The sequence below is a fragment of the Mya arenaria genome, chromosome 3 (genome assembly GCF_026914265.1).
Source record: "Mya arenaria isolate MELC-2E11 chromosome 3, ASM2691426v1".
NCBI classification, from domain to species: Eukaryota; Metazoa; Mollusca; class Bivalvia; order Myida; family Myidae; genus Mya; species Mya arenaria.
The window spans coordinates 76,655,897-76,671,147 of NC_069124.1; the positions used below are offsets into that span (position 1 = coordinate 76,655,897).

The window sequence follows — 15,251 nt, forward strand, 5'->3', positions numbered from 1 at the left end:
ACAGGGTTTCCGCCAGGAAATTCATAAGGCATGTTGGGATGAGAGGGTTATGACGTCGATTTTTTTATATTTTCGTAATCAAAATGGTGCAATTTCCTGCATTTTAAACACGTTTATAGTTATGTTCCTATGATTTAGAATTACCAACTCAAGTCCGATTTACATTAAGAATATTTGCGAAAAGGTTTAATTGTTACTCTTCATTTATTATCGCTGTCTGCATGCTGGAACACACAAGAGCCTGGAGCAAAGCGACTGCTCGAGGGTGTATTTAAAGCTGCAACAGCTAATCATTTTCAAGCCGGGTCGGCTAAATAATAACTCAAAGGGAATGTAATGAGTTTTTTCAGATTTATTTATCTTTTTTTCTAAATAAATTAAAAGAACAATAAAATAATCAAAGTTTAAAAATAAGCAACACAAAATGTAACTTTATACAAAACTGAAGATGGGAACGCGACTCAATTACATACGACGACATAGCATATAACCCTTGTTAACACAGATATCTTAACACGGTTCTCAATTACAATTTAATAATTGGTAAACAAAAATCTATTAACAAACGCACTCCGGATCAATACAAAATTAAACGACACATAATTTATGTTCCCAAAATCAATTTACACTTATTATTTACTTTGCATTCATAGGTGATTAAAGGGATGAAGGTCGCAATTATGACAATGGTGTTTTTCACATATTCTCATTTTGATAAAGAATAGGAGGAGTTTGGTTAATTGCACCGTCGATCCTCACCGACACGCCTTCATGGATCCTGAATGGCTAATACAAATGCCGTAACAGTCCCGACACGCCTTCTGGCTCTCAGTCAACCGTTGCAACAGTTGCAAACGCAGCGAAACTGTGTATTGTCAAAACTAATGATTGTTTTGATAAGGATTGTCGCTGCGCGGATTAAAGCATGTCGGCATAATTAACGCGTGTCGGTAATTAGCCTTGCCAGCTGAAGGCACGTCTGGCTCGACCAGTCATAAAGGCCTGGCGGAAACCCTGCTAAACTATTCACCCCAGTGTCGGGGTCGGCGTCCGGTTAAAGTTTTAGGGCAAGTTGGGATTTTCACTTATAAGTCCAATACTTTTCATTCAATTCAGTTAATACTTCACACAGTTGTTCAGGGCCATCACATGATGAGGTTAGATAACTTGATAACATATTATTCTTTACACAGATTATGGCCCCTGATTGACTATGAAACTTAGGTTAAAGTTTTAGGGCAGGTTGGGATATTTATAAATAACTTCTATACCCTTTGTTCAATTGACTAAATACTTCACACAGTTGTTCAGGACCATCACACAATGAGGTTACATAACTCCATATTATCCTTAATACAAGTTATGGCCCCTGATTGACTTGGTTAAAGTTTTAGGCAAGTAAAAGTTAAGGGCAAGTTGGGATTTTAATAAAAAAACTTCTATACCTTTCATTCAATGCACTTAATAAAATTCAAAATTATTTACGACCATCTTACAACAAGAAACATAACTCCATTTTAACCCTAAATACAAATTATGTCCCTTGATTTTTTTTTTGATTTTTTTTAATTTCTTTTGACAGGCACATTTTTGAATCTTAACCTGTTTTTTACCAAGGGAAAACAAGGAGGGCTATACTATATGGCCCCTGAATTTTTTTTTTTTTTTTTTTTTTTAATTTTATTTTAGTTTCTTTTGAAAGGTATATTTGTATATTCTTTACCACATTTTCATAATGGGAAATCAAGTTATTTGAATGACTTGCGTCATTTTTCGGGTGGTGGGAGGGCAGCATCAAAGTCACCTTATGTATTGAATAATTTTAGTTAGGTTTGACATAAACAGACCAAACTTACTGTAATATTACATTGTTATTGTATTCACTTCTAAGTCAAAGCGGCGAAGTGGAGCGCGCTGTCTTATGACAGCTCTTGTTGTTTACATAGTAACCACATCTTTTGCACTGTATTGTTGGCTTGTTCTGGCACTGTATATAGGCTGACACAATGATTAATAAGTAACAAAAGATTATAACCCTTACAATATTTATTCACTTGACTTGAGATTAAATTACAGGGTTCGAATTTAGCAGTCGCTAACTCGCTAAATGCGAGTCAAATTCAGAAAATGCGAGTAGAATATTCTTGCCCACTCAATATTTTTAGCGAATCACTTTTTTAAGTTCAAAACTTAGTTATTTAAAAAAATATCAGTAAGTTAACGAACACCTCCAACAGTTGTCTCAGTGATACGCACTTTTGAATTCTGCGCATTAATAAATCAATCCTGCACCTGTCCCATGTTTTTAAAACCTGTTTGCACTTTTGACGTCGTACTCCCAGAATACTAAGAATGTATGTTGACAAAATGTAGATTTTTTAGACAGTGGCGACTTCGCTATTTTCAAATCAAAGTCTGATTCGCCGAAATTTACGATGATCATAGAGCGATATGCTCTGCCATTTAGAGCTGCAAGCCATGTGATGAATGCTTGTTTATTCAGTTCATGTCTGTTTATTTAATTAAAGTATATAAACACATGTAGAGTATTCAACGCCCAAAGTGAAAAGTGATTACCGGTCTGGTTCTGACCAGTAACTGTGTCCATTAGCAGCAGTCAAACTCAATGACGTGAATAGCTCCACCCATTATGCAAATTGACAGATACCTTCGGCAGTTTTCGCCAACTGTGATGGCTTCGAAAACAAAAATGCTAAATAATCAAAGTTGATATTTTATTCATTTCGTTCAAATATGTTTTAAATAATCTATCAGCTAAAATTAAAAGATGCATCTTAAATTTTTTAATTCGTAACAGAAAAATATACATATATTTCACATATTGTCTTAAAATTGCTGGAAACAGGTGCCCGTTTACCTCCTGTCAATTGTAATGAAAGTGAAAGTAGAACTGTTGGACAAAATAAGTCACTGTCAGTGTACAGAACAGTAATGTTCTATTCTATACCTTTTTATTGCTTTGTCATTTATTTAAAAGGACGATTATTGACCATGCGGTATACAGTTTAAAACTGAGTTTTACTGTCATTTGAGTGTTTATTAAAGCTGGCATTATGATTTGTTATTGGTCCCAGATTAAAGTGAGGAATAATGGTCTCTTACCTTGTTGTACAATAATAAACACAACATCCATAAAATTTAATTTTAACTAACTTAAATCAAAATAATATTGAAAGCCATGTGATTTAAAGTTTTTTTAAAAAAGCAAGTAGATTTGACAATTTCGCAAGTAACTTTTTAGGCCACTTGCTTTTTTAGCTCACCTGTCACATAGTGACAAGGTGAGCTTTTGTGATCACAATTTGTCCGGCGTCCGTCCGTCATCCGTCCGTCCGTAAACTTTTACTTTAAACGACATCTCCTCATAAACCGCTTAGCCAATTTCATCCAAACTTCACAGGAATGTTCCTTGGGTGGTCCCCTTTGAAAATTGTTCAAAGAATTGAATTCCATGCAGAACTCTGGTTGCCATGGCAACGGAAAGGAAAAACTTTAAAAGTCTTCTTCTCCAAAACCACAAGGCCTAGAGCCTTAATATTTGGTATATAGCATCATCTAGTGGTCCTCTACCAAAATTGTTAAAACTATCCCCCTGGGGTCAAAAATGGCCCCGCCCTGGGGGTCACTTGTTTTACATAGACTTATATAGGGAAAAATTTAAAAATCTTCTTCTCAAAAACCACTAGGCCTAGAACCTTAAAAATTGGTATGTGTCATCATGTAGTGGTCCTCTACAAAATTTGTTCAAATTATTCTCCTGGGGTCAAAAATGGCCACGCCCCAGAGGTCACTAGTTTTATTACATAGTGTTATATAGTAAATCTTTAAAAATCTTCTTCTCCGAAACTGTAAGGCCCAGGGCTTAGATATTTGGTATACAGCATCATCTAGTGGACCTCTACCAGATTTGTTCAAATTATTGCCACAGGGTCAAAATTGACCCCACCTAGGGGGTCCTTGTTTTTACGTAGTGTTATATAGTAAATCTTTAAAAATATTCTTCTCCAGAACCGTAAGGCCAGGAGCTTAGATATTTGGTATACAACATCATCTTGTGGACCTCTATCAAAGTTGTTCAAATTATTGCCACAGGGTCAAAATTGGCCCCGCCCTGAAAGTTATTTGTTTTTATATAGTCTTATATAATAAAACTTTAAAAATCCTCTTCTCCAAAATATAAGACCTAGATCTTTCATATTTGGTATATAGTGTTACCTAGTGGACCTACACCAAAGGTATTCAAATTATTGTCCCGGGGTCAAATTGGCCTTGCTCAGGGGTCATTTGTTTTTACATTGTCTTGTCACTTAAACATCTTTTCCTCTGAAAGCAAAGGTCAGAATGACTCCATACTTGATATGTAGCATCCTTACATGGTCCTCTCTCAACTTTGTTCAAATGGTTTTGTTTGGCCCCTTTTAGGGGTCACCAGAGCAAAAAATAGAAAAACCTTTAAACAACTTGATCTTATTAACTGCTTGATGGATCTTCAAGTCTGAAGCATCCTAGCATGGGCCTCTGTCAGGTCTTTTCAAATAATTTTGTTTGGCCCCTTTTAAGGGCCATCAGAGCTAAAATTAGTAAAAAAATCTTAACATTTTCTTCGCATGAACCCCTTGATAGATCTTCAGCAAATTTGGTTTGAAGTGTCCTTGCATGGACATCTCTTAAATTTGTTCACATAATTTTGTTTGGCCCGGTTGCCATGGCAACCTAAAGGAAAATGTCAACAATTGGTTATAATCATCTTCTTCTCCTAAACCGCTTTGACAATTTTGATGAAACTTCATAGGAATGATCCTTGGTTGGTGCTTTTTCAAAATTGTTCAAAGAAATTAATTCCATGTAGAACTCTGGTTGACATGGCAACCTAAAGGAAAAGTGTCAACAATTGGTTACAATCATCTTCTTCTCCTAAACCCCATGGACAATTTTGATGAAACTTCATAGGAATGATCCTTGGTTGGTGCTTTTTCAAAATTGTTCAAAAAAATTAATTCCATGCAGAACTCTGGTTGCCATGGCAACCTGAAGGAAAATATAGGCTGTCGTGTCCGCGCTGTGACTTTCTCTTATATGGACAGATTTTAAAATGACTTGCCATATGTTTTCGACATACCAAGACAACGTGTCATGTGCAAGACCCATGTCCCTACCTCTAAGGTGAAAGATACACTAAGTGTTTATTCACAATGGAATGCTGAATATGAGGACATAAAGAGTGTTGGCTGTCATTTAGTATGATTGTTTTTTTTTCTATGCTCGGAGGCAATTTAATATAACTTGCAATATGTATTTGACACATAAAGGCAAGATCAACTTTTTATGTACTTGTTCATAGATCAATGTCACATTGGGGTGCATTTGTCACATACTTTGACAGCTCTTGTTTAATATTCTTTGAGAAACAAGCTATGTTAAACTCTTTTACTCAGGTGAGCGATTTAGGGCCATCATGGCCCTCTTGTTTAAATTTGAGCCCTGAATTACATCGATATGAAAACAACTGGCAGCGCTAATGGAAAAAAATCATCGTTTGTAAAGTATTTTATTTTTTTAAATTCTTAACCTATAAACAAGTTAAATTTCCCTGTTTTCAAAAACTTAAACAGTCACCCATCAACGATTATTAATTGATAGAATTTTATGAAACTCAAGCATAATCATACAAATTACTAAAACACTGTGAATTACAAATGATCTTTAATATAACTTTATTCTTTTAATTAAATTATTATAACTTTGAAAATGTCAATATTTGATACGCAGCGCACTGGGAACCCTTGAGCAAAAATCTATGCTTTTTATATATGCCTGATACAGACTACCGCATCGACTCCTAGATGGACACTAAAAAAGTGCATCAACTACAGCTCCATCTCAAAAATGTGATTGATTGCCTTAGATTGAATCAACTTCTAAAGCTTTGATTAGTCTGAAAATAGAACCCGCTGAAAATATGGCAATTAGAATAGATAGGCTAGAATTGATATTTTCGCCTTTACTTTTCAGGACTAAAATAAAGCAATATTTCAATGCACGGTAAAAATTAACACCCTATATCACAAATATATGCCGCTTATATGGCGAGATGAACCTGCAAGGGGGGGGGGGCATGACTGGAGGTGTGGTTAATTCACCCGCCTGGTGTTTTTCAATTCCTGCAGGGTTTTGCAGTAAATAGTTTACAAATAAAACAAAATTAAGAAGGATATGTAATAACAGGCTATGAAATTTACTTTTGCAATTTACCAGCCCTAACTTGTTCAGTATCAGGTTTTTCAATAGCTACCTGTTTCTGGAAATTAACTTGCTCTGAAAAAATATTCACCTGCCCCAAATGATGCTTGTAAAATGTAGACTGTAAATACTCAAAAACAAATGGTTGTATAAGGAATATTTTTACTCTTAGTGTGCTATACGTATATATCATGTTTTAATGCACCCGAAGGTGGGCATATTAAAATCGCACCTTCTGTCCGTCCGTCCGTCCGTCCTTCAGTCCGTTGGTGTGTCCGGCTCAATAACTCGTGTCCGGGCTGTAACTTTCCCTTGTATGGACAGATTTTAAAATAACTTGCCACATGTGTTCGGCATACCAAGAATACGTGTCGCGTGCAAGAACCGTGTCCCTACCTCTTAGGTCAAGGTCACACTTAGGTGTTTATTCACAATGCAATGCTGCATATAAGGACATAGAGTATAGGTTGTCGTGTCCGGGCTGTAACTTTCCGTTGTATGGACAGATAATAAAATAATGTGCCACATGTGTTTGACCTACCAAGAGGACGTGTCGGGTGCATGACCCGTGTCCCTACCTCTTAGGTCAAGGTCACACTTAGTGTTTATTCACAATGGAATGCTGCATATAAGGACATAGAGTATAGGTTGTTGTGTCTGGGCTGTAACTTTCCCTTGTATGGACGAATAATAGAATAACTTGCCACATGTGTTGGACATACCACGACGACGTGTCGCGTGCAATAAACATGTCCCTTCCTCTAAGGTCAAGGTCACACTTAGGTGTTTATTCACAATGGAGTGCTGCATATAAGGACATAGAGTATAGGTTGTCGTGTCCGGGCTGTAACTTTCCCTTGTATGGACAGAATTTAAAATAACTTGCCACATGTGTTCGACATACCAAGACGACGTGTCACGTGCAAGAACCGTGTCCCTACCTCTTAGGTCAAGGTCACACTTAGTGTTATTCATAATGGAATGCTGCATATAATGACATAGAGTATAGGTTGTCGTGTCCGGGCTGTTACTTTCCATTGTATGGACAGAATTTAAAATAACTTGCCACATGTGTTCGACATACTAAGACGACGTGCAAGAACCGTGTCCCTACCTCTAAGGTCAAGGTCACACTTAGGTGTTTATTCATAATGGAGTGCTGCATATAAGGATATAAGGATACAGAGTATTGGTTGTTATGTCCGGGCTGTAACTTTTTCTTGTATGGACAGATTTGAAAATAACTTGCCACATGTGTTCAACATACCAAGACGACCTGTCACGTGCAACACCCATGTCCCTACCTCTAAGGTGAAAGATACACTTATGTGTTTATTCACAATGGAATGCTGAATATTAGGACATAAGAATGTAGTTTGTCAAATATGGGTGGTATTTTTTTATGTTCAGAGGCAATTTAAAATAACTTGCCATATGTATTTTGTTTGATCTTTAACTTTTCATGTAACTTGTTCATAGGTCAATGTCACATTCGGGGGCATTCGTTACATACTGTGACAGCTCTTGTTTATTTGATAAACCAGACCAAGCCCTGTTACAATTTGGCAGACAATGACAAAAAGGAAACCAGAAACTAAATAAACACAGCGCTGGTAACTGATTTATAAATATTGGTTCCAGACTGATCATTTTATGCTGACATCAATCACAGCTCTATAAGATAAAGAGAAAGATGTGATAATCTTTACTCTTTGTAGAACTCTGGAATCGACCATGTGGGATTTGAAATACTGCTCGTCTAATAAAATGATGTGATCCTTGGTATATTTTCTTATGGAAATCATTTTCAAAATTATTGTGTTTTAATAGAACAAGGCAAACCAGATTTTCCAATTTTTATTTTCTGCAAGTCCGGCCAATAAAGTTAAAAAAATTTGCTGCTCAAGCCAAAAATCACCTGCAACAGTTGGTCCGGTGGGTTCTGATTTTGACTGATGTGATTGATGATTTAACTTATTTTGTTTTCAAGTTTAGTTAAGTATCAAACTTGAGTGCTAAAACATTTAAATACATTTAAGTATTAAAAAGCTATCGCATTTCTTTTTCCAGCTGATACTGAACAAGTTATCAATTTTCAACACATTGAATCTTCATTTGTTTTTAGACTGAAACTATAACATAAACACGAAGAGTTAAAATGATTTCTGAAAGTATGACAATATTTTCTTTGAAAGACATACAGCTTTCCTTATTATTTTCGCAGAAAAGAATGCAACTTGATATCGCTTAGTGAATAAGAGAGGTATTAAATACAGATATGTATATTTTATGTAAAGTAACATGAGTTTCATCCTTATAACGCTGGCATATTTAAGGCAGTTTGAACACTGCCAATGAGTGATCCTTATTGATGATGGATACCAGAAATTTAATGATAAGGTGTTTTTTTCTTACAATTTTAGACTGTTCAAAGAATAAGGAGGCTTTACTACTCCCCCCGACTTCAGTCTCTGCATCAGCGACCGGTTAAAGTTTGAGAACAATTAAGTTATCATTTTCACTTATAACTTCAATACCCTTCATTAAATTGACGTAATACTTCAGACATATAAATGACAACCATCTTACAATTAAGTTACATAACACCATTTCATCCTAATTACAAATAATGGGCCCTGATTGACTTAGGAACTTAGGATAATTTTTTGGGCACAGTGTGCCCGGTTAAAGTTTAAGGACAGGTTGGGATTTTCACTTATCACTTCTTATCCCTTCATTCAATTGACTTAATAATTCACACAGTTGGTAACAGCCATCACACAATTAGGTTACAAAGCTCCATATTAACCCTAAATACAAATTATGGCCCTTGATTGATTTTTTTTTATTATGATTTTTTTATTGCTTTTCACAGGCACTTTTTTCATAGTTATATTTTTTTTTTATTTTTAACAAAAGTATTATAGATTGATGTATGACGTTGGGGTGGGCTGGCATGACGGTATGGCCAAACCCACCTATGGTAATGTATAATTTCAGTTAGGATTGACATATTGTGACCAAACTTGGTATATAGGAAGAGATTATGCAGACCTTTTATAGAATTGCGTTTAGGATCCCCAGGATCAAGGTCAAGGTCACTGTTACTAAAAATAGAAAATGGTTGGACTGATTAACTTGAGTTAGGGTTGACATATTGCAACCAAACTTAGTTATGAAGAGTTTATAGAGACCTTTTATACAATTGTGTTTTGGGCTCAGAGATTTATGGTCAAGGTGACTGTAACTTTAAGTAGGAAAAAAGTTAGTACTAAATAACTTTAGTTAAGATTGACATATTGTGACCAAACTTGGTATATAGGAGGATTTGAGGGAGACCTTTCATGGCATTGTGTTTGAGGCCCATTGGGTCAAGAGCAAGGTCACTGTTACTAAATATATAAAAACACTTGAAACAAAATTTCACAATGAAGGCTGAAGTTATTCTGTAAATGATTGAAAACCTGGTTTTGTGGCATTGTGGCGTTTCCTGTTTACCTTTTAGTCTGACTTTTTTATTGCTTTTGACAGACGCATATTGCCTCATAACTGTACTCATTTCTAAGACAAAGCGGTGTAAAAAATATCGTGCTATCCTTTGACAGGTCTTGTTTTCATTGAAAAATTTAATCCTGGCTAAAAAATTTTATAACAAAGTGTTAAGTGCTAACATACAAACATGTTCAATAATGCCCTGGTTGAACAATCTCATTTAAAGGTGAACAGGCACAAGTTGACATCCATTCCATTTCACAGTGACTCATCATCTTTTGTGTTCATACTTTCTCTTTTAAAATGTGAGTGATCAATATTTCCAAGAGGCATGGGAAGGTCGTCTATATACTTAACATCTGTCCTTGAAGACAAATACTAATGGCTGTCTATCCAATGAGGCTTTTTCGGGGCATTTCCTTGGACAACTTTTTGGCATAATATAAACGCAGTCGGATCAACCTTTCATACATTTTTATTTTGAACCTATTTTACTGAATATGTATGAACAAGACTTAGTGTGGGGTGTTGAAGCAAGCCAAATTTTAAAAAAAAATATGCAAGTATGTGTTTGTTGTTATTTCAGCAATGGTGAAGGGTGATGGTTCTTTCGCAGACACAAATCCCTAATTTAGGGTCTGGGACAGTGTACACCCGCGTTGAAAGACAACTTAGCGGACAGGTGAGGATCATACATGTACAACGATCAGTCATATTTCTACATCACTGGAATGTAACAATACACTGCAGTATATAGGGTACTCAATAAGTTTAGGCTGAAAAAAAATGTCAGCACACATGGTGGGGGGAAGAAAATTCAGCGGCATCATTCCCAGTATATGATGTCATTTGATTAAAATTTTGCACGATTTTCTAATTACGTTTCAATCAAATGCATTTTAAGAATAAAATAAAAGGAGAAAACATTTGTTTTAGTGCAAGATTGCATTATATTTCAACTGAAGAACACCAAAAGTAAATATTTTACTCATGGCTAATATAGCTTTTGGTGCTCACTCTGTGAAATATAATTCTATCAATAGTTCTCCTCTATATGTTTTAGTCATAGCTGATGTATGTTCATTGACTGTTTATGTAAGATTAACATTGCGGATTGTTCAATTTTGTGCAGTGTATTGATTGTCTCCAGTTTATATGTAAGTTTAGGCCACACCAAATTGATCAGGTGTTTTTTTTTAGATAAACCTCACTTTAAAAATAAAGTATTTTTAGGACAGCTCCATCATTAAATTATTCACCTTGAATCTGATTTGTTTAAAGTATCAAGGTTTTTTGAAAACTTAAATTTCAATTATCTTACACATTTCCTCCCCATTGCATGTATGGTTTTGCTTTGAAGGAAAAGTAACAGATTTTTGCGGTTTTATCAGATATGAACTGGTAAAGCATGAGTGTAATTTATTTCCAGTGCTTTTGGCGACTTACTTTATAATTTTCAAATAGCAATGTTGCTTTACTGCTTGTGACAATATAAATGAATGAATTAAAACCAAACTCTTTAAAAGGCATTAGTTTTTTAGCTCACCTGAGCACGAAGTGCTCAAGGTGAGCTATTGTGATCGCCCTGTGTCAGTCGTCCGTCGTCAACAATTTGACTGTTAACACTCTAGAGGTCACAATTTGGGCACTATCTTAATGAAACTTGGTCAGAATGTTGCCCTTAATAAAATCTTGGATGAGTTCGATATTGGGTCGTCTGGGGTTAAAAACTAGGTCACCAGGTCAATTTGAAGGAAAAGGTGGTTAACACTATAGAGGTCACATTTATGACTGTATCTTCAGGAAACATGGTCAGTATGTTAATATTAATTCTCTCTAGGTCAAGTTCGATTCTGGGTCATGTGCTGTCAAAAACTAGGTCACCAGGTCAAATTGAAGGAAAATCTTGTTAACACTCTAGAGGTCTCATTTATGACTGTATCTTCATGAAAGTTGGTCAGAATGTTTATTATAATAATCTTTAAGTCAAGTTTAAATCTGGGTCATGTGCAGTCAAAAACTAGGTCACCAGGTCAAATCATAGGAAAAGCTTGTTAGCACTCTAGAGGTCACATTTATAAAGGTTTCTTCATGAAAGTTGGTCAGAATGTTTACATTAATTATCTCTAAGTCAAGTTTAATTCTAGGTCAATTTTGGTTAAAAACTAGGTCATTAGGTCAAATCATAGGAAAAGCTTGTTAGCACTCTAGAAGTGACATTTATGACTGTATGTTCATGAAACATAGTCAGAATGTTTATATTAATTAGCTCTAGACCAAGTTTGAATCTGGGTCATGTGCAGTCTAAAACTAGGTCACCAGGTCAAATTAAAGGAAAAGCTTGTTTACACTCTAGAGGTCACATTTATAAAGGTTTCTTCATGAAAGTTGGTCAGAATGTTAACATTAATTATCTCTAAGTCAAGTTTAAAACTGGGTCATGTGCAGTCAAAAACTAGGTCATAAGGTCAAATCATAGGAAAAGCTTGTTAGCACTCTGGAGGTGACATTTATGACTGTATCATCGGAAATCTTGGTCAGAATGTTTATATTTATTACCTCTAGGCCAAGTTCGAATCTTGGTCATGTGCAGTCAAAAACTAGGTCACCAGGTCAAATTTAAGAAAAAGCTTGTTAACACTCTAGAGGTCACATTTATAACTGTATCTTAATGACAGGTAGTCAGAATGTTTATATTAGTAATCTCTAAGTCAAGTTTAAATCTAGGTCAATTGTGGTCAAAAACTAGGTCATTAGGTCAAATCATAGGAAAAGCTTGTGAGCACTGTAGAGGTGACATTTATGACTGTATGTTCATGAAACTTAGTCAGAATGTTTATATTGATTAGCTCTAGGCCAAGTTCAAATCTGGATCATATGCGGTCAAAAACTAGGTCACTAGGTCAAATTTAAGGAAAAGCTTGTTAACACTCTAGAGGTCACATTTATAAATGTATCTTTATGAAAGTTGGTCAGAATGTTTATATTAATAATCTCTAACTCAAGTTTAAATCTGGGTCATGTACGGTCAAAATGTAGGTCATTAGGTCAAATCATAGGTAAAGCTTGATAGCACTCTAGAGGTCACATTTATGACTGTATGTCCATGAAACTTTGTCAGAATGTTTATATTGATTAGCTCTAGGCCAAGTTTGAATCTGGGTCATGTGCGGTCAAAAACTAGGTCACCAGGTCAAATAATAGGAAAAGTATTTTAACACCATAGAGGCCACATTTATGACCATATGTTCATGGAACTTGATCAGAATGTTTTTGTTGATGATCTTTATTGGATCAGGTGAGTGATTCAGGGCCTTCAGGGCCCTCTTGTTTAAAAAAGTTTCCATCATTGGATTTTGCTGTGTGTATCCATTTCAGCATGTTTGTGAAGATAATGATAAATTTTAAAATGATGAAATTAAAACTGTCCAAGCTTTTTAGAGACTCCTATGCTGATAATGTTTATTATCTTATTAAAAATTCTGACAAAAACAAAAAATTCAGACTTAAATCTCGTACAAAATCAGTACTAAAAGGACCAATTGTTAAAACAATAAACATGCAAAATAGTTACAATACTAACAACTCCGACATATTAGAGTATACTATGTAATTGTGTTTTGAATGTTACAATTTTTTTCAATCTTATGCTCATCTTTAGAATATTATATTTAAAAATGCAAATTGCCTTGGGATCACATCTTTATATCACTGAAATTGAAACAAATATTTTTGTGATAAATTTACTCAATGGCCAAATTTTTTCTTAAAAACCTGTATAACAAAAAGTCATTTGGTGTGGCCTTTAGTATGTAGACAATCTGGTAGCCACACATTTTCTAGGTATTCCTCTGATTAGGTTTGTACATTCACATTATTTATTGTGCTTATTATTTCAAGTGAATTCATTTAATGTATTTCAAACTTTTTACCTTTTTAAAACGCTTTATAACAGGTTGTTTTGATATTTTGAGCTTCCTTTATATGTTTGTACCCATCAGCAACAACTAGTTGATACATTTGAAAAAACACTTTTTTATATTTCTCCTTTATGTTTACAATAGACATAGTGCACCTGCTCTATTTGAGCCTGATGCCTTTATTTGTTTACTAGAGACTGCACGTGTGGCCATTTTTTCGTGCGGAGAGTGAGGTAGGGGCCTGTTACTGTAGTCCTAGAGTTAGGTTATACACGCCCGGTCAAACACCATTCCTTACTCTCTGATACCTCCAATAGTAACAAGACTGCCTCTTATTTACAAAATAATAGGATAAAAGGATTTTTTTAGTTGTTTTGTTGTAATAGTAAAGTGTATTCTGAAGGTGATTTAACTATTTCAGTTTAACACACTTATTCCCCCAAGAGCCATAAATCACCATTTGGAATAAGACTATCGCTTTTAACCACAAACAGGTTTACTGCAGTTCTGCTCATTTTATTTTAACACAAGTGTTTGTTTGGGAAGCACAGCAATGTAAAAGCTTAATATCAGAAATTTGCCATGCTCTTGTCACATCAATCTTTTATTTAGATTTATGGTGAATATGTAGGCCTTATTGATGACAAGTGTGCATACCATGGCATTTAGATTCCTTTAAAATCATGAGAGAAACACTCCATCAGGTGATTACACCTAAAAAAAATAAAAAAATAAAGTAATTAATACCATTTTTTTTATTATTCTTTCTTATGCTACAGACAGTGAGGTTTGTCAGTATAGTCTTAAGTATCTAAAAAAAGACTACCATTTGATCACAAAACCAGTGCTGCTAAGCGCTTGGAAACATTTAAGGGCAACTTTTGTTTACGAAAATATCATGTAGTTTTGAGCACCTGACATGTGACCATCTACTGTGGTGGTACCTGGCAGAGGTTTCTGTGACTTCATATTACCTACCTGTAGTGCCTGTTTGCGAGATTCCCATTGAACCAATATGATGGTATTTATTATATACTTTGTCATTAACTGTTTTAAGCAGCCAAGCTATACATACATTAAATGGTTTTGGTGCTGGGCAAGCGGGGCGTGTAAAACCTACCCGTGTGTTGTGACAGAGATTCTTGCTTTGTTTGTGTTGCATACTGATATTTTGTTAAAGTACCTATATTCCACTGGATTTTGTGTCTGCATGCCAGTTTCATCAATTTTGTAAACTGGGTAGAATATTTATATTAATATTTTGTTCAAGAAAGGTAAATCTTAACAACCGTATTTTAATGAAATGCAGTTATTTCCCTTTTGACACAGAAAACAATGGTAAAATAACTCTAGGAAGAAAAAGACCTGAAAATAATCAAGTTAATTCCCTTCTGAAGTCCAAGACTGGTATACCATTTAGTATAAATGTCATAACAGTACTTGATTTTTTAATATTTTTTTTTTAACCAGGTTTTCAACGAAAACCGGGTTATTAGAATGAGGTTGTTGTTGGGCGGGCGGGCGGGCGTCAAACATGGGTTTCTGTTCAATAACTTTAGTTAGCATTGACAGATTTTG

At 35.0% G+C, this 15,251-nt stretch overlaps 1 protein-coding gene across 4 annotated transcripts in view; it reads left to right on the forward strand.

The window, feature by feature from the left end:
- Positions 1 to 15,251, forward strand: part of LOC128226929 (transient receptor potential cation channel subfamily M member 3-like) — a 108,355-nt gene that overhangs the window by 18,979 nt on the left and 74,125 nt on the right. For 2 of the 4 annotated variants that reach the window (XM_052937044.1, XM_052937045.1), the window contains exons 2-3: positions 10,340 to 10,435; positions 13,868 to 13,906. In XM_052937044.1, the coding sequence (XP_052793004.1) occupies positions 10,355 to 10,435; positions 13,868 to 13,906 (120 nt within the window). In that variant the 5' untranslated portion in view covers positions 10,340 to 10,354. The remainder of the gene's footprint in view (positions 1 to 10,339; positions 10,436 to 13,867; positions 13,907 to 15,251) is intronic. The other 2 variants (XM_052937046.1, XM_052937047.1) reach the window with 1 other exon arrangement.